Below are 16,730 nucleotides of genomic sequence, written 5' to 3'. Positions count from 1 at the left end.
CGAACACAAGTACGATAATACTCTCAGCATTCTTTGCGATTTTACGCACGCGTTCGTTGAGATGGTGCACTGATTCAGATCTTTAAGTATCATCACGCATCAATGTGCACCGCGCGTTGTACATGCGGAGTTCGCCACTAGCAACTGGCAATCGGTAGCATTTTCTAAACTGCCAGCTTTCTCAAGTTACACGCGATATGGATAGAAACTAACATCATTGAGATTCGTGACATATACAACATGTGCAAGACATCGTATACTGGTGTCTGCAAGAAAACGTACCCCATTGGAAAATATAGATATCTCAGAATCAAACATGCCTGGTCCATGCACAAGACGAGTCATTCTTCACACTGTGACTGGTGTACCAACTGTATTTGACGGTGCCTCCGGCTGACTGTGCGTAGCATTAGCACCAGAATATTGCGTCAGCGGATGTGTGGTCGTTGCACCGTTCGTGGGTGCATGGAAGTTGGCCTCCTTCACGGATGATGTCCAGACACTGTTACCGCGACTTCCGGCGACTATAGAAAACACAAGAATCACCACAGTATACACGAACACTGTTACAGGCGAAGCAAAAATGCTTGTTAGTTCACAAAGCAGGAACATTCAAATGATGGATATTACTGAGGATAAAATTGAGGAATGCGAATGCTTCTACCGCAGCAAATTCGTGACATATTTGATTTTCAAGTGCTGTACATTGATCCGGTTAGTTTAAATCCAATCTTTGGAAAACAAGCATTACGGTTGAAGTAGTTGCATCCGAAAGGGAAGGTCAAAGAAGTAGCTGATGCGGCATCAGCGCCAGTGGCAAGCCATAAAACCCACAGCACAACTGCGACGAAACGTTAGAGATAAATATAGAGGTATCAATGTAAGATCACCGTACAGAGCCAAACTAGCTCCACCACGATCATGGACGTGAAAGCCCCACGTCTCAACACATCCATGATGAAACTAATTGATAATTTTAATGAGATGTGATCATGCCTCAACAGAAATGCTTACAGTACAGGAATCGTCACGATCGTTAGAACTGCAGTGGCAATTGCCAAGGCGCCGAAAATCAAGTAACCGCCGAAATACTCCAGAGTCACCGATGTGATATGAGCAGCAATGCCCAAGACGATCAGAGAAAACACCAGAGAAATAGCTGGGACCAGGTGGAGGTACTCAGCAAAGCTTAAAGCTTAAAAGGATACCACACGTACCAAACACGATAGTTCGAAATAACGGGGAAAATGACATTTTTCAGACAAGAGTGGAACTGGACTTCAAAAAAGACTCGACTACCAAGGCAAATTCAGCACAAGAGTGGATATACCATGCAAACGTCCTTTTATCCTCGACTTTCTCTTGGCAGAAAAGCAGTGCGTAAAAAGGACATGCTTCTTGACAACGCTAACAATGTAACATATTCGGCGCTTTATCTCGCTTTAGCACTCCCAAAGAAGTCAGATTCCCTGTAGAACAATTAGACCGAAATTGTACCTCCGATTTTCATGTCTGGCTCTCGGAGGTTCAGACCAACATCACTGATATAAGTCATTGTTCACTTCGTCTCCAGTTGCTGACCAAATTTATGACATGACAGTCGATATCTTGCTCACTAAATGAAACGCTTCAATACGTTTACTGCAACACAGCGGAGGAAACATACGTCGATCAAGTAGTCCTAGCCAATATATATATATTGACAACACTGTGTTGTTATCTGTAGTCCTTGTTTTTGATTTGAAGCTTAGGGGACCTATACAGGATCATATCGCGACCAAAGATCGATGGAAATCCGAATCTCTCTCTTTCAGCTTCCGTAGACTTCCGCTCAACGTTGGCCTGGACCTCGGCAATAGTGTGGTGTACCTGTAGACCTCATTCTAAAGTGACTATATGACTGCTACGGCCTGCACGTCATCGGCAGGTGAACTCGTGCACCTGAGAAAAACGACAGGAAAAGAGGTCGACTGGCGTGGTGTTGCTGCTTCCCTATGCATCGCCTTTTGACATGCATTTTGCTGTACATGAGTGCCATGCTCAGATTTAACGTCGGGCGATTATTCTGCTCCCGGTCCCATCATATATTGCGAATGGTATGTGTGATTGTCCCGAGCGAATCATAAAGCCTAAATGGCAGCCCTGAAACTTAATGTCGACGAAAATTGTGGTCATCAATCACTTTTGCAGGTGATACAAGGTGATTTAACTTGAAGTGAATCGTACTTTCATATCGCCTACAACGAAATGCAGAAATACAAGACGTTATGCATGGACGATGGCGAAAAGCCAAGGTTGTCATACAGTAGGAGAAGTCAAAGATGCGATGGATGCCATGGTGAACTACCTGTCAAAGACTGCCACCGGCAGGGTGGACACTGAAAATGTACAAAGTACCATCAACAAGATTCTGTTAGATCATGTGAGCGTTAATATTGCCGCCTTTGGCTACAACCTCCGACTCGATAAAGTGGTCTCCGTGTTCCTATTATGTAGCACCGGTGACTTGTGTTACGAGCGATATCACGATCATCTCTCAGTATCATTACGTGGACCCATCTTCCCGCGACGTATATACCATATGACGACGGCGCCTTCTAAGAGCCCTTCAGAATCTCTTCAAGGCCAATTGCAAGTTCTGATTGCCGTCGAATAACAGTTTGGAAGAGTTTCTTCAAGTCTAGTTCTTGACTGGGCCGCTCATCGCGGAAAACGACCTGAAGCAAGCCTTGACATGGATAGCTGAAAGATGGGAATCAACGAGCGCTTTCCCCTTTAGCGAAAACCATCAATACGGTGTATCAAGCGCTCGTCCTGTTCAACATTGCAGTCCTGAGTCCTGACACTAAACCCAAAGTACAAGCGCCTGAACATTGATACCAACCCGGTAATCCCTGGCAACTCGCCATTTTGCATATCCTCGTCCTCCGTTTGGATTTTTCATGAACAAAGATTGCGCATAGCACGGTTCCTATACTGTTCGCGCGCGCGCCCTCCAAACGTTCGGTTGCACCACCACTTTCCCTTTTACAACATACGTGACTGGTTTGTTTGGTGCAACGGCTACTATAATTGTACGGAGAATGTCGCGCGCGCCGTATTCCTCCCAAGGCAGCAAATATTATCTCCGAGGATACAGCAAGCATTGCATGCCAGTGTTCCCCAGGGACCATCGTATTTCCTGCTGTCATTTCTAGCATTTACTTTTGCTGCGATGAACCTGTGACGGAACTTTCTTGGTCTCCTCGGCCATATCTTGCTCCGCTGTACCATTCGTCGCAGTCAATTCGGTTATGGATCATTATACGCTGTGACGGAGGCTGCTATGCTGATCACACAACAAGGGGTCCGACTATGTCGTGGTCCCTCGCGTCTAGCTATCCCGTTTTGTGCGGTCCTGACGGTATGCTATACAATCAGTGAGTTCTCCGCATTTATCTATCGTTCCCACTGGACATTTTGACATTTTGACGTGTATTCCTTTGTATTCTTTTGACGATGATCAAGAGTCTGTGTAAAATTCGTGTGCATCTAATTGAGCTGTTATTCGTCACGGCCGCTTCGCCTATCAAAATTGACGTCAATGGCTGGAATATTGCAGTAGGGGTAACATAGCTCCTCCGTCTCATTGATGTCCGGTGGCTAAAACGAATGGACCATCTTGTAGTGTTCACCCTTCCACAAGACTATTCTCATTGGTTAGGCCCTTAAGACGTTTACTGCTAACGGTGGTAATCGTCGGCATTACACTGGGCGGATCAGTCAACTGGATACGGGAGGAAAAAGAAGAATTTAGCGACATCTGCCTTTGCATCATCCAGTACATCCCGCTACTCGTACAAGTGCAGTAGTGATGCGCCATAGGCTAAATGCCCATTGGAGTTTAAGACATTATAGAGAAGACCTAACCCCATTTGTCGACATTGTTCCTTGTATGTGTTTCGTGGGCTAGTAATGTTTCTATTTGGTAGGTTCACCTTCCTCGTCGTCCTACTAGCTGAACAACACTTCACAGGTGTTGGTGCTGCGCAGCCCTTTTACGATGATGATTTGAAAAAAATATCACTGTCTGGGCTCAGGAGTTCTGGTATGCTGCAAAGTTCCTCAACTGCTCTGCGCAGGTCGGCCTACCTGGCCCGTTTGTACTTTCGATGGAGATGCGTTGTGGCGTTTTTATTTCGTTCGTTGCGACTGTGTTCCGCACATATCCTGTATGTGCCTCTTGACATATATAAGAGATCGCGTGCTACTCCTCAGACAATCCTCATACTCATCAACCAGCCTTCTCTTCCTCCAAAAAGTTCATCCTTACAACTACAAATAGCCATGGCTACTCAAACCCGTATGTTCTCTAACTCAGTCTATAATTTCGGTGCAAATTCAAATGGCCACTATTCGTAGATTACCGTATGGAATTGAACAATGTGTTGCAACAAAGGGATGGATCCACGAGCGCGTTGACTTGGGAGGCATTCTCCACAGGCCCCCTTCACGACCCCACGTGGACCTACATCGCGTATAGTATGTCACAATAAAGCTCCTGCTGTAGCACCTGCTGATATATCTTTTCATAGTCAAAGGCGTTGAGTATGGTCGTGGGCAGGGACGTGGCAAAGATATCGCCAAGGAATTGGCAGCCCAACGAGCCCTGATTGCCCTGAGAGGCTAAATGATTATTAGCTTTCGTAAGTCGAGAGTTCCATCGCTGTTCAACTGAATTCAATACTGAGTCTCTTTAACAGATATCCATATTGTATCCCTAGTTTATAGTAAACCGTCTGTAGAATTTTCTTGTAGCCAAATCTCTCCTCTCAATGTACTTACTGTATCTGATATATATATTGTTTTGTTCTTGTCAGCTTTTCAGGACGCGTTCATGTTATATTAGTCACGTGGTGAGAATGTTAAAGTCAGCACTCGCGACATGTGCCAAAAAAACATAACTTCTTAGCTTGTCTGCGTTTTGGTGTGTCTACCGCATGTTGAGCTCAGCTTGCTGTACAACGGGACATCAAGTTTTTCAAAAAGAATGCATGTACGGCTCAATCTACCCGTACGCATTGTGGTCGTAGGATGGCGGCGGTTTCATGGCAGGCCAGGTCCACAAAACCCCAGGAGGAGCCCCAATGATCAAGATGTGATGCTCGTACGTTTTCCATATTACCCTGCAATGTCATCACAGCAAAGCTCGCCTATGGAATGTCTTTCCTCCCAACAAATTTGCGAGTAGGCAGCCTCGGGCTACATGCAGCATGACCTTCGCAAGCTTATGTGCCGGCGCCTTGAACTTGAGCCGGGGTGCGAGTTTCTCAGCATTTTTCTTTTTCAAAAACAGATCATTAGTTTCGGTAATTGAAAACTTCACTTCACAGAAACAATTAACATGCCTGGGTGCCAATATGCCAATCCGAGCCCCCTACCGCAGCTAGACGACATGAATATCTCGTGGTCAATCTCGTTCGTCCTCCTCGTAAAGCGATCGCCTTCGTGGGCACACCTCGAGCACCTATTCGATCAGTTCTTTGGGCGCTCTCACTTCGAATTCCTCTTCGCTTTGAGTCAGGATTGTAACAATTTAGCGATAATTGAAAGCGTGCCACTGAGGCGACTTTCACTACCGCTGTCAGCGCGTTCAATCCACAGCTTCAGGTTTCCTTCTGAAAGCAACACATTAAGCAAGAACTCCTGTATAAATGTACTAGATTTACTTCACTATGGGTTCTTTCCTCAAGCAAATATAGAATGTCTAACGGTACGACAACTTGTGATATCGGAGTATTCCATCTTCTGACACTTTCTTGCAGAAGGAACTGTTGCCCTCAACAACTGTAGGCCAAGAACTCAATGTTCCATTAGCATTTTTCTCACATCGACTTGACAGACTTGCAAGCGACGAACCAGCTGACTTCTCTAAGCTGGCAAGACTCCACAAGTGGGCCAAAAAATGCACCTCAATGGACATCTACTTGTAAAAGTATGCATCTCTCGTTACTGTTATCAGCTAAACGCTCACAATATCTTCAGTCGCTGGACAAGTTTATGGCATCGGCACAGGCACCCATAAACATATCGCTAGGAACATGGCTTCCACCATTGCTTTGAATTCTCTTAGACAATCAAGTAGCCAAGGTTAGAACATGCCCGGTCAAACTTCAGTGAATTTTTTCCAATTCTCGTAAATTTGCATTGCACTGGACTTCTATAGACTGCCTGTTTTTGTGACTTCTCTGCTGTTTATTTCCATGTAGCCTTTGCCTCTTTACCGGATGGGAGTCAGATGGCGTGATTGAGTTAGCTGAAATAGTGTGTCCTATCTTGTTCAATGATCAAGGTATTCTGCTGATAAGGAGTAGTGCAATGTTCATGCACGTCTGCGATGGTCCCTTTCTTATTGACGGTCGGGTAGCCGGCCCGGATAGAGGGAAGTCCCTGAGCGACTTGGAAGGTGCACTACGGAAGGCGCCTATCAAGGCTTCAGATATTCAGACCTGAGGCTTGATGTTGACAATACTTGGACCCTACGACTTGCCACGGCGCCTTCCCGTTGACAAGCTCTATTCTCGTCAGATCGTGATTATCGGGTCGAACTTTTTTCAAAGGAGCGTCGTTCCACCTTGATCACCGAACAACTGATTTCGCCGTCCTCGGCGACCAAACGTACTTGCGTAAATGGAGCAAATGCAACCTTCAAAATACCTGCCACCGATACCCACCGAGGAGGTATCATTTGTTATAGAAAATGATATCTTGGGAGTACACACGTGTACAAAGACAGGCAGACCATGGTATTTGTAATGACTTTATGGCTCTGTGCTATCATGATTATCGCCGGCCTGATGTCCTTCCTCTCCACATTTTGAGTCCCGCTAATATCCTCTGCCTTATTAGATTGTGCAACACCGGTGGCTGCGGGCGCAAGGGGGTCTGTGAGGGGATCATAGTGTCTAACTTTACGTCCTTGTATGGTTGCTTCATTGTACCTCCAAGTCAATGCGCTGATGAACTACTGGCATGTACAGAATAAAACTCAGCCCCCCCCCCGTGACACCTCGGGGGAGATCGAATTGATGAGTTTCTCAGCTCCGCGCCTAGCTGACTCACCCCGTTAAAATCGCAGCGTAAGTCGCCGTCTCATGCTACATACTGATCAAGTTAATCGGTTTTGCGGCGTTTATCCACAATTTCGATCACTGAATATACACCTATTTGCTTTGCAAATGCCCACATAGTGACGTATAACACCATTCTAGAATCCTGAAATCATAATGCCGGTCCTTAGCTAGGCAATATGCCGCAAAAAACTGATATCCGCACAAAGTCACGTCGCCGTCTCCGAGATGTTGAGTGGACGAGCGAAGTTCCCGTGCTAGACTCCGGTACATTGTAACATTGAGTCCTCGTTTTAGTCTTGCGATTTCTGTATCTCTGACGCTGCACGGTGAATTATCTATCCCCCATCCAAAGGTGTCGATGTATAAGAAGGGATGTGTACAAGGATAGTATTCAGCATCCTTAAGGACTTTTCTAATACTTCCAACCCTTACAAATTATACAATGACTATTAGTAAGTGTTGTCGTCCCTGGCTATCTATGTGCTCACTGACGCGCTTCATGGGCTCAGATTATATCATGGTTTTGCACAACCGCAAGTAACATCTCCGTTCATTTTGTCAGTAGGGATTCATATTCGACCAAAAGACTACCAGAGGCGACAGCAGCAGCACTTGCTCAGCTTCGTAGAATCTAGGTCTGGGCCATCTCATTCGGTTTTATGGACTGTCACTTGTAAAGGTGGGAGCTATGCACAAGCGTATTTTACAAGGCGCTGATCATCTGACTAACCGATGAAGTCGCGGGTCAAGAAGTGAGCTCAGCTACGGCGCCGCAGAAGCCTGTTGCGAAAGAAGAGGCGGCAAGGAAGGCTTGTCAGGCTTTACAAATACAATGATAGAGATATCCTTTAAATCGTTATAAGAATTACTATACATCAATTTCTCGTACAGCTAGAAGTATCCATGAGACGTTTATGCTTATGCCGCGGAGTTTTAAATTACGATCCCTGCGGCGAATGCCACTTTCCACTTTTACTAAACACTGAACACGATTTTATTGTCGCATGTCTCGACGAGCCATTCCATATATTGTGGCCGGGTTAACTGGTATCGTCTTATTCGTTAAACAATATGTAAATGCAAACTACAGCTGACAACACAGGCGTTGTGTCGGGTACATACATATTTCAGCCAATCTTCCAAGGAATGGCCGCAAAGTACGCGTACAGCTTGACCTAACTGGTACACAACGATACTGATGAATTTTACAGACAAGAGGAGGTCAATCAACAGAACTCAGCGTCTGCTATACCAGATCAGTCTGCGGCTATAGACTCCAGTTCATCTTCAAGCTCTTCTGCAGCACCCCCTCAAGATACTGGTAACAGGTCCTGAGGTTGAGGCCAGGCATGGCCCATTATGGCTATCTGGCACTCACAGCCATGTTCTTGCGAGTGCCACAAAATATTCCAAACCAGTTTCCTTCAAGAACAATTGTAGGGAGTTCACCACGAGGAGAGTTGTCATAAAGAAGATAGCTATTTACAGTGCATAATGCTATGGTATTGATGTCTCGCTGTTCACACCTTCACAATGCTGTGGGCCATCAACATGTTAGTCGACCACCATACCTTTCATATACTCTCCATTAGACTCGGAAGTATCGGTACGTCGTTCCCATATCTGTTCATACGTCCCTGATCAGCAAGATTTCCTAAAACGTGACTATGTGCCCACCTGTAAAACGGTTTCGCCCAAGAAAATCATCTCCTTCCGGGTTTCTTCTACAATAAGATCTTGAATTTGGAACCACTTTTCTCCTTCTCCACCCCCTCCAGCAGCGCGGAGATGAACCTTCCAGACAGTATTTTCTTTGTCTCGTGTCGTACCTGCCACCGACTCATGGGTGACGTTGGCAATTAGATCGTATACAGTTGGCGGATGAGAGGGCGGTGCATCGAGATCTGAATTCGTCAAGTTATGAAATCGAGAATAACATAGAACGTAGCAGCGATCGTCTCACAGTCTCGGAAATCAACTCCTCGAAGAGGGAAATTGACAATAGTAGGATTCTTCTCTTCCACAAATGCATTCTTCGTGAACCTTTTAAAGTGCAAAATAATGTACTCTGGTAGGCGCTGACATTTATATCTTCTTAGCTGTCCCGCCGACTCCTAAATGATAACTATGAGTAATGTACAATGATAGGGGTTTAATAAGCGGCAACTTGCTTGCGTAGTTTTTCCATCGTACTTTGCTAGAACAGAATGGATGCTGACTTGAGGGATAATATTTTTCTCGACAGAATCCTGGAACAGGGGCGGTGGGGGTAAATCAACGGCGAGGAAAAGAAATGGAGACGTTGTTGATTTGCTGTCTATCATTAACGACGTCAGGACATGCGACACTCGATGCCACCTTGAAACGCACCTCTAGCGATATCAAAGCGGGGTTTCTCATTTTCGCCAGCGTCTGGGCGAACGAGGACTTGCTGAGTCTCCACACGCAACTCTCCCTGAAACGTCGAGAAAATGACACCTGTCTATTTCATGCATCAACTACATTTTCGGAGCGCGGAAGAGACCTACTGGAGTTTTTCTTTTTCGTTCCACCCGTATCTTTATGAAGACGGTTCAAGAGCCAGCCTAAAAATTCAACCGGATCCCCCTGCTGCTCTAGCCTGAATTTTCCTGTACTGGCTCTATTGACCTCCTGTAGAAACTCGTGTGGGCTTACTTGACTCTTGAATAGCCTAGGGTTCCAGACTTTCTTGGCAAGAGTAGCAAATCGTTTGACAAGCTCGGACTCTTTGCCGCGGAAATTTGACAATAGCAAGTAGTCCCGAAGGGGTGGGATGTGGAGAAGAGAGTGGATGATAACGTTCATATGATCATTCCGTTTTATATTGTTGAGCCCAATATATCCTGGCAAGTATGGTTTCGACGACAAGTCATAGGACGGTTTCAGTAGATGGGAAGATGATGACAGACTTGATATCGAAGAGCGCGTGAAGGATGGGGCGAGGACGAACGATATATCCTCCAAAGAAGGGTCGGACACGGGATAACCATCTGGCAATACATGAACCTGATAGACAGCCTTATGAGTGAGTTGTACTGTGAGATGGCTGCAGCACTAATTCCCAACCTTAGTGGTTTCAAGATTGATGAAGACGTGGTGGTCGTCGTGGATCGAATGTGCATAAGCGTATGATTTGCGTCCTCGACCTTGAAAGTATTTTCCGCAAACAAGACAACCATATGTGTTAATATTCGAGAGAGAGACCGAACACACTTTCTCGAAGTCAAAATCAAGAAGTGCTCTATTAATCTAAGATATCTTTGAGTTAGCTATGGATATTAATGTTGATTGGACCCACTGTGTCCAAGTACAAATCTGATGCTTTTGGCTCATTCTTGGATTGCTCATACCCCTCTATTTCATCGTCGTAGTCGTCTTCAACAAAAGTCTGCATGTTCTTTTCCATACCACCTTCAAGTTGGTCGTCCGGCGGCGCTGTTTGCGTCGAAGAGGTTCCGTTGAAGCGTCCATCTTCTCCCACTTTTACTCTTTTCAAGGGCCTCTCCTCGACATCACTTGCAGGTTTCGGTCCACTTGATTGAGCCATTGAATTGAGGTCAAGGCCGCTGGATGAGCTTGAAACTGCTCGAAATTGGACCGCCTACTAGAAGCGTTTGAGTTACATAATCGCACACTTGCTGAGGCTTTTTCTTCAAATTGCCTTTTCAATCTGCTGCAACATTAACTGCAGCTTGCTAGTGTGCATACATATTCAAAGTATCAGTCCATCGCAGCCTTTTCTTTATCTCTGTAGTGAAAGCAGCTGCGGTTTAAGATGCTTCGCAAGGCTTGCACAAGCCATTTGCGCCTCTTATGTTTGTCACGTCTCCCGGTCTCAAGCTTCTCCTCGAAATCTGCAATATCGTCTGGTTTACCAAATGCACCCATTGACCTTGATCCAAGTTTGAAGGCTTTGCTCAAAGACATTGATATATCGTTGAAGAACGATGGCCAGCGGGCCAGCGACGGAACATTCTCTCCTGCTCCACGTGAACTTGAAGCCTATCCTGCTGAAGATTCATTGATTGGAACCCACGAAAGTGAAGAATTTGTTGAAGAGGACGATGCTGTTTACCACAAGGATACAAGAAAGTCTCCGGCAGCCCATTTTGGTAGTCGGGGAATTGGTGCAGTTGTCTTGCCAGACGAGCTACAGAGAACTATTACTACCCTCATAGCAGGTTTGTCTCCCAGTTCATTCTAGCACACTGGCGTTCTCTTATAGTCTACGTTACACTTAGAATCCGATAAAACGACATTACACAGCGACGCAAAACGCTTGTTTTATGAGCCTGAAGGTAGGGGAGAAGTAGAAAAACGGTGGGACCCAGAATATGACGTGAAGTATCGATCCCGCCGACAGGCTTCCCGCCATTCTGAACGTGATGGGACTGCTTTCGCGTCAGTTGCACTTCCAGCACACTATTCAGCTATATGTGCTGTCCTCGATCATCTCAAGCTCAGACTAGGCCCTGATTATCAAATAAAGAGGGTCGTTGAGTGGGGAGCAGGCGCAGGTAGTGGATTCTGGTGATGCATAAATATTGCTGATTCGATTTATGAGTGAAAACTGAACTTCTGCTCCTCTAGGGCGTCACTACATTCTTTTCAAAAGTCTCGCGAAGGTACAGAAGACGAAGACGGACCTAAGTTATCGACGTCTGATGTCATAACTTATACTGGTATCGACAAGCGCGAAGGGCTTGTTTCGATTGGGAAGAAGTTACTCCGAGGTAAGTATCTTGCGCTTGTATCATTCACTATAACCATTTTTATGTAGATATCGACCTTGGGGCCGTAAGCGCAACATGGCAGAAGTCTCTGCAAGACCAGGATAAAATTCGTCGTTCTGAAGGACATGATTCTCTTGCTTTGTCTGCTTTCTTGCTATCTTCCCTGTCACCTCCTTTAGCAAGAAAAAAGCTGGTAAAAGAAATGTGGGAGAGTGGTGCTAGTACTATTGTAAGTGAAACTCTGAAGCCATTTCAGTCAATCCGCTGATGATGTCTCCCAGGTTCTCATCGACCATAGCTCCACTGCCGGTTTCGAAAATATTGCGGAGGCCAGAGAGTATATACTAGAAATGGGCAGGAAGGAACTGGATGATCCTGAAACGGCCGAATGGCCAGTGAGAGGGGCCCATGTTGTCGCGCCTGTAACGTGTTTTCTCTTCTTTGTAATACGTCGACTGACTTCTAATTCATGACAGTGTCCTCATGATGGCACTTGCCCTTTGTATCATCCGGGCTCAAGCAAACTCATATGTGGCTTTTCTCAGCGTCTTCAGCGCCCCGCGTTTGTTCGTCTTACCAAACACTCGGGTCTGGGTCATGAAGACATCGGATACTCTTATGTCGTCATTCGCAGAGGTGTGAGACCTGAGTCGAGCTCCATGAAACTCGGAAGAATCGGCGCTGTAGGCCAGAACGAATTGGAGAAAGCAGCATTACTCCCAACTCGAAAAGAACTGGAAATCAACAGTGATAATGAAGCCTCTGTAATCACAGACTCCTCACTAATGTCGCCATTAAGTGATACCACTGAAGTAGTCGACGAATCTATGGTAGACCTTGAAGCAGCTTTACGACAAGAAGCGTACAGATGGCCCCGTCTCGTGTTTCCTCCTCTCAAGAAAAGTGGCCATATTATCCTGGACGCATGCACCCCTGAAGGTAAGAGCCTCACATCACGTGATATGCACAGGTCTGAAGGAGATTGTCAGAAAAAATCATGCGACTTACCATTCCGAAGTCGCAAGGTAAACAGCCTTACTATGATGCCCGGAAATCCAGTTGGGGAGACATTTTCCCCCACGAGCCTAAAAACACACCACAAGTGCGATATCAGCCCCCGCGCGCCAAACGCGAGGGAGGCATGAATCCCATTAAAGGAACTGACATTGGCAAGAGGAGCTCGAAAGCAAAAGTCCGCAACACAAGCTACTCTTCTCTTTCTGATGAGCTGAAAGAAAAAAGGAAAAAGACCCGCAGAGACCGAATTCATGCCAGAGACGCCCAAGATATCTAGCTTGGAATTGGGTACCTGTCTCATTTGTTGCAAATATATTACCATCCACCTCATCTCTCAGTCTAACCTCTTTCGTGTTGTATATCTAAATGCATTCTAACATAGTAATATACTAGAGATCTGATATCTGAATGCCCGGAGCCTGAGTAGAGCTCAATATAATCCGAGTGATCGCATTTACTAGGTAACCGTCTTGTCAGAGAACTCAGCACAGGCATATGATGTACGCACCTGGTTTGACGTTCTTGTTCTTCTTATCAGATTCAGGGTCTTTCTGATTACCAGTTGCTCTCTTTACGGAACTGACAAACAGGCGGACATTCTTCACAACATCTTCCACCGGGAAGTGCATCTTTGGAAAATGTCAGCTTGACCACGATAGCGGTAAAGAGTGCGCTTTTACTTTTGCAATAGCCATGCGAATAGTACCGCCTTTGTCTCCCCTCCACTCTGTGGTACCGGATAACCGCCGGATATACCCAACTATGTCGTCGGTCACCGTACCACGCCTATCTGAAGGCATCAATCCACGGGGACCCAAGATACGACCAAGTTTAGGTGTGATGGCACGGATGAGCGCTGGGGTACAGAGTATCGTAGTTGCCTGGTGACGCCCGTTGATGACCTGCATTTGTGTTCCGATCAGTAAAAATTACTTTTCGAAAGGGACGCTTTGTGAACGCACTCCATCAATCAACTCAGCACCGCCTACAATGTGTGCCCCGGCCCTTTTGGCCTCCTCTGCCTGTCTACCCTCAGCAAATACGAGAATTCGTTCTTCTGTCTTTATTTTTGCCTCTCTTGGCAGGCTAATACGCCCCTTTGGTACAGCGGAGCCCCTTGACATCGCCGTTTTCACAACTAATTCATATGTGGCGTTGGGTTTAGCAACTTCGACGGACTGAAGAAAAGAATGGATAAATTTGTGGCTTGGTTTGCCGAACGCGACGAGAACGCACTCTGAGTATAGAAATGGCGTCCATGAGAGACATTTTCTCATTCTCGTAGATATTTTTACGAGCTTTCAAGGCCCGCTTTCTTGCTTTCGCAGCTAAGGCTTTCTTGGACAGGACGGGAGGTTTTTTGACTTGGCGCGCGAGGACAGTTGGACTAGCTGAGAACTGACGGCTAAACGAAAAGGGCTAGCAAAGAATGATAACCTGTAAAGATAGATGCAATAACAAATTTGTAGCACTCACCGGTGTCGTTGGATAATGACAACATTGTCGACAGAGAGAACCCAAATTTCTGAGCATCACACTGTTACTGGAAAGACCCGTTAACCGAAAGGACCTCTCCGTGGATTTGTACTGCTTTGCAAACAGGAAATTTTCAACTCCGCGATTACCTTTGGATTTATCTGTCGCATCAACCTGGCTCAGTCACGGTAACCTGCAAATACACCTGAAAATCCATACTCCACCAACCAGAGACAGATGGTCCGCGATAAATTCAATAATTATTTTTACATTAGGAAGGACTGATCCAAGCCCTTACTATCGTCCCAGCCCTTGGCGACTCGGCAATACAACTTGAAGATGCTGGATCCCATCATGTCCATCCTCAATATGTCCCTCTCTAGCTTGAGACTCCAAATCACCGAAAGCTTCCAAGACGCAAATAATTGTTCGGGAGTTATATTCCACCCAGCCCGTCACCTTTTGTGGACACAAGATCAGGATCTCTCGCCGCACGGGTTTTGAAAGCGTGCCATCACCGTGGCTATCGTACTCGGGCTAGTAGTAAACCAATATTATACTATCAGAATCCAACAACTCTACTTTATCGTGCGGTAGCCTGATGAAATCCCGTGATGGCCACTAATACTATAGGCCCAACCAAGAATAATTGCACATATCAAGGAAATGGTTCAGATTCCCAAATGAAGAAGTTACTTAGTTACCCCAGGAGTCTCCAGAAGAATTCGGATTTGGCCACCGGGGAACATTGTTGAATATCGGGCGCCTAGCTAGTCCGAGGATGAGATTATTGAGGGGCCGGTAGTTGCCAGTAATTAGCAACCCTACTACAGCCTGAGGTTGCGGACAGCTGCTCATGGAATCTAAGACAGCAAAGTCGATACCATCTAAGCATCAGCAAATCGGCGGGCATCCGAGTCCTATGCTGTAGCATCAGCGCCTATGCGATAATTAAACTGGCAACATTAGCATCGGATCGTGTGCTGAGTAGTAATACTCCACTTCATCCTCCTGATAACGACTGCCAGTAAAACCACTGGTATTGAAATATAGCGGTGAGTCGACTCTCACCAGTCGTCTCTCGCAAACTTCCAGATGTCTTTCAAGTTGAGGGGCACACTGTCGCGTGTGAAGTCTAAATAGGCCATGCATGCCGTAGCAAACGCAAGACATGAGAAAAACGAGCTTAAAGAAGTGGGCGTGCTGGCCACTGTCCGGTGCCCGGAATATTCTTCGAAGAATTAAAAACTGATGGATGAATAGAACCAAAGAGGCCGGGAGGCATCTTGCATAGGTTGACGCATGTTAGCATGTCACTCAAGTACCGCCGCCCCTCTTCATGTAGAATTATCAAAATTGAAACAGCGCCCTAGGCCCAACACCTGCTGACATGAATAACACACAGGAATTAGCTGACAAGGCCATCAGAACTGTCAACAAAAACTATTGAAGCAAGACAGCTGGAAAATAACGCCCAGAAATTTCAACGTACAGCCTTAACTGTTACAGAATATATATCCATATACGCATCGATGCGATTCAGCGGGGGAGACAGTAGTTGCACGTTTTTCTCGGGTCAAGACGAGCCGAATCAAGGAGGCGACAGACTCACGGCAACAGTGGGGTAAACGGGTGAAAGGGGCAATGAATTATCCCTCGTAGCGTTCGTGGTGGGACGCTAATGTGCCTTGGATCACTGAACAGTACATTCTGAGCTAAATTCTGATCCGGTTGGCCTATGACAGACACGATTGAATCAACACAAAAGAGATAATGGATCGCAAGGGGGATGGATGCTGTAAGTAACTTTCTGGACTGAATTTATACCATCATTGGTGATATGGACCAAGTAGCGAGACGGCACTCAAACAGTCCATCCCCAAAGAGGTTCAAAAAAGTATGCTGATATTACTATCTGTCACACGAGACCTGATTGAGAGGCTCTGTTGTTACCAACAGTCATATGAAGACAACCGCACTAGCTTTATCGAGAAAGCGTTTACTTGTAAAGCAGTTCATAATTACTTACCGTCTGAAAAACATAGTAGTGGAGTGTCCCGTATACGTTTTCCCATAGTATGATGACCACCGTGTTAGGACACCCTTGCGAGAACAGGTTAGTGACCTCCTGCGCCGTAGTAAGTTCGCGCCAGGTCCGGAAGTTTTGTTAGTACCCAGAGATGGCACCTCTCTCGTAGTTTCGCCGGGCTGTCCTTCATCCTGTGTTCCCCTGAAAGTGAAGGGATAGCACGCTGTTATTAGACGGAACCCCCCGCATTAACTTATCCTTTGTCGATGTCTGGGCAACGACGAAGGTTCAGGCAGTTCATATCATGAGTGGGAGTCAGATGAATGAAAGGATGCATGGTGT

The 16,730-nt window shown here is 46.0% G+C and overlaps 7 protein-coding genes across 7 annotated transcripts; 3 read left to right on the top strand and 4 right to left on the bottom strand.

Annotated features, from left to right (window-relative positions):
- Nucleotides 1–149: 149 nt before the first annotated feature.
- SERLADRAFT_455784 (uncharacterized protein) lies at nt 150–1,316 on the bottom strand (the record flags this gene model as incomplete). Its single annotated transcript, XM_007312929.1, has 6 exons — nt 150–563; nt 631–699; nt 752–841; nt 896–963; nt 1,015–1,159; nt 1,218–1,316. 6 exons carry the CDS (start codon nt 1,252–1,254, stop codon nt 349–351), a joined length of 624 nt encoding a protein of 207 aa, XP_007312991.1.
- A 1,250-nt stretch (nt 1,317–2,566) lies between these two features.
- Nucleotides 2,567–3,718, bottom strand: SERLADRAFT_455781 (uncharacterized protein; the record flags this gene model as incomplete). Its single annotated transcript, XM_007312928.1, has 1 exon — nt 2,567–3,718. One exon carries the CDS (start codon nt 3,198–3,200, stop codon nt 2,802–2,804), a length of 399 nt encoding a protein of 132 aa, XP_007312990.1.
- A 414-nt stretch (nt 3,719–4,132) lies between these two features.
- Nucleotides 4,133–4,809, top strand: SERLADRAFT_376765 (uncharacterized protein; the record flags this gene model as incomplete). Its single annotated transcript, XM_007312927.1, has 4 exons — nt 4,133–4,342; nt 4,402–4,521; nt 4,575–4,685; nt 4,743–4,809. The coding sequence occupies 3 exons, from the start codon at nt 4,327–4,329 to the stop codon at nt 4,667–4,669; spliced, it is 231 nt and encodes a 76-aa protein (XP_007312989.1).
- Nucleotides 4,810–5,553: 744 nt separating this feature from the next.
- SERLADRAFT_455777 (uncharacterized protein) lies at nt 5,554–7,039 on the top strand (the record flags this gene model as incomplete). The annotated part of the gene is made up of 7 exons (XM_007312926.1): nt 5,554–5,752; nt 5,805–5,828; nt 5,882–5,974; nt 6,025–6,129; nt 6,206–6,303; nt 6,354–6,960; nt 7,020–7,039. The coding sequence occupies 5 exons, from the start codon at nt 5,743–5,745 to the stop codon at nt 6,220–6,222; spliced, it is 249 nt and encodes an 82-aa protein (XP_007312988.1).
- A 71-nt stretch (nt 7,040–7,110) lies between these two features.
- On the bottom strand, nt 7,111–7,463 carry SERLADRAFT_455776 (uncharacterized protein; the record flags this gene model as incomplete). Its single annotated transcript, XM_007312925.1, has 1 exon — nt 7,111–7,463. One exon carries the CDS (start codon nt 7,380–7,382, stop codon nt 7,203–7,205), a length of 180 nt encoding a protein of 59 aa, XP_007312987.1.
- Nucleotides 7,464–8,096: 633 nt separating this feature from the next.
- On the bottom strand, nt 8,097–10,680 carry SERLADRAFT_444682 (uncharacterized protein; the record flags this gene model as incomplete). Its single annotated transcript, XM_007312924.1, has 10 exons — nt 8,097–8,159; nt 8,215–8,269; nt 8,324–8,735; nt 8,790–9,016; nt 9,076–9,226; nt 9,284–9,429; nt 9,483–9,590; nt 9,641–10,139; nt 10,200–10,382; nt 10,432–10,680. The coding sequence occupies 8 exons, from the start codon at nt 10,678–10,680 to the stop codon at nt 8,667–8,669; spliced, it is 1,632 nt and encodes a 543-aa protein (XP_007312986.1).
- A 134-nt stretch (nt 10,681–10,814) lies between these two features.
- Nucleotides 10,815–13,888, top strand: SERLADRAFT_455770 (uncharacterized protein; the record flags this gene model as incomplete). The annotated part of the gene is made up of 8 exons (XM_007312923.1): nt 10,815–11,314; nt 11,375–11,663; nt 11,724–11,866; nt 11,914–12,095; nt 12,148–12,288; nt 12,343–12,805; nt 12,856–13,513; nt 13,564–13,888. 7 exons carry the CDS (start codon nt 10,909–10,911, stop codon nt 13,158–13,160), a joined length of 1,929 nt encoding a protein of 642 aa, XP_007312985.1.
- Between the last annotated feature and the right edge of the window lie 2,842 nt (nt 13,889–16,730).

The sequence above is a fragment of the Serpula lacrymans genome (genome assembly GCF_000218685.1).
Source record: "Serpula lacrymans var. lacrymans S7.9 unplaced genomic scaffold SERLAscaffold_1, whole genome shotgun sequence".
Lineage (NCBI taxonomy): Eukaryota > Fungi > Basidiomycota > Agaricomycetes > Boletales > Serpulaceae > Serpula > Serpula lacrymans.
Note: the sequence above shows the minus strand (reverse complement) of the source record. Positions and strands in the feature narration are given on the sequence as shown.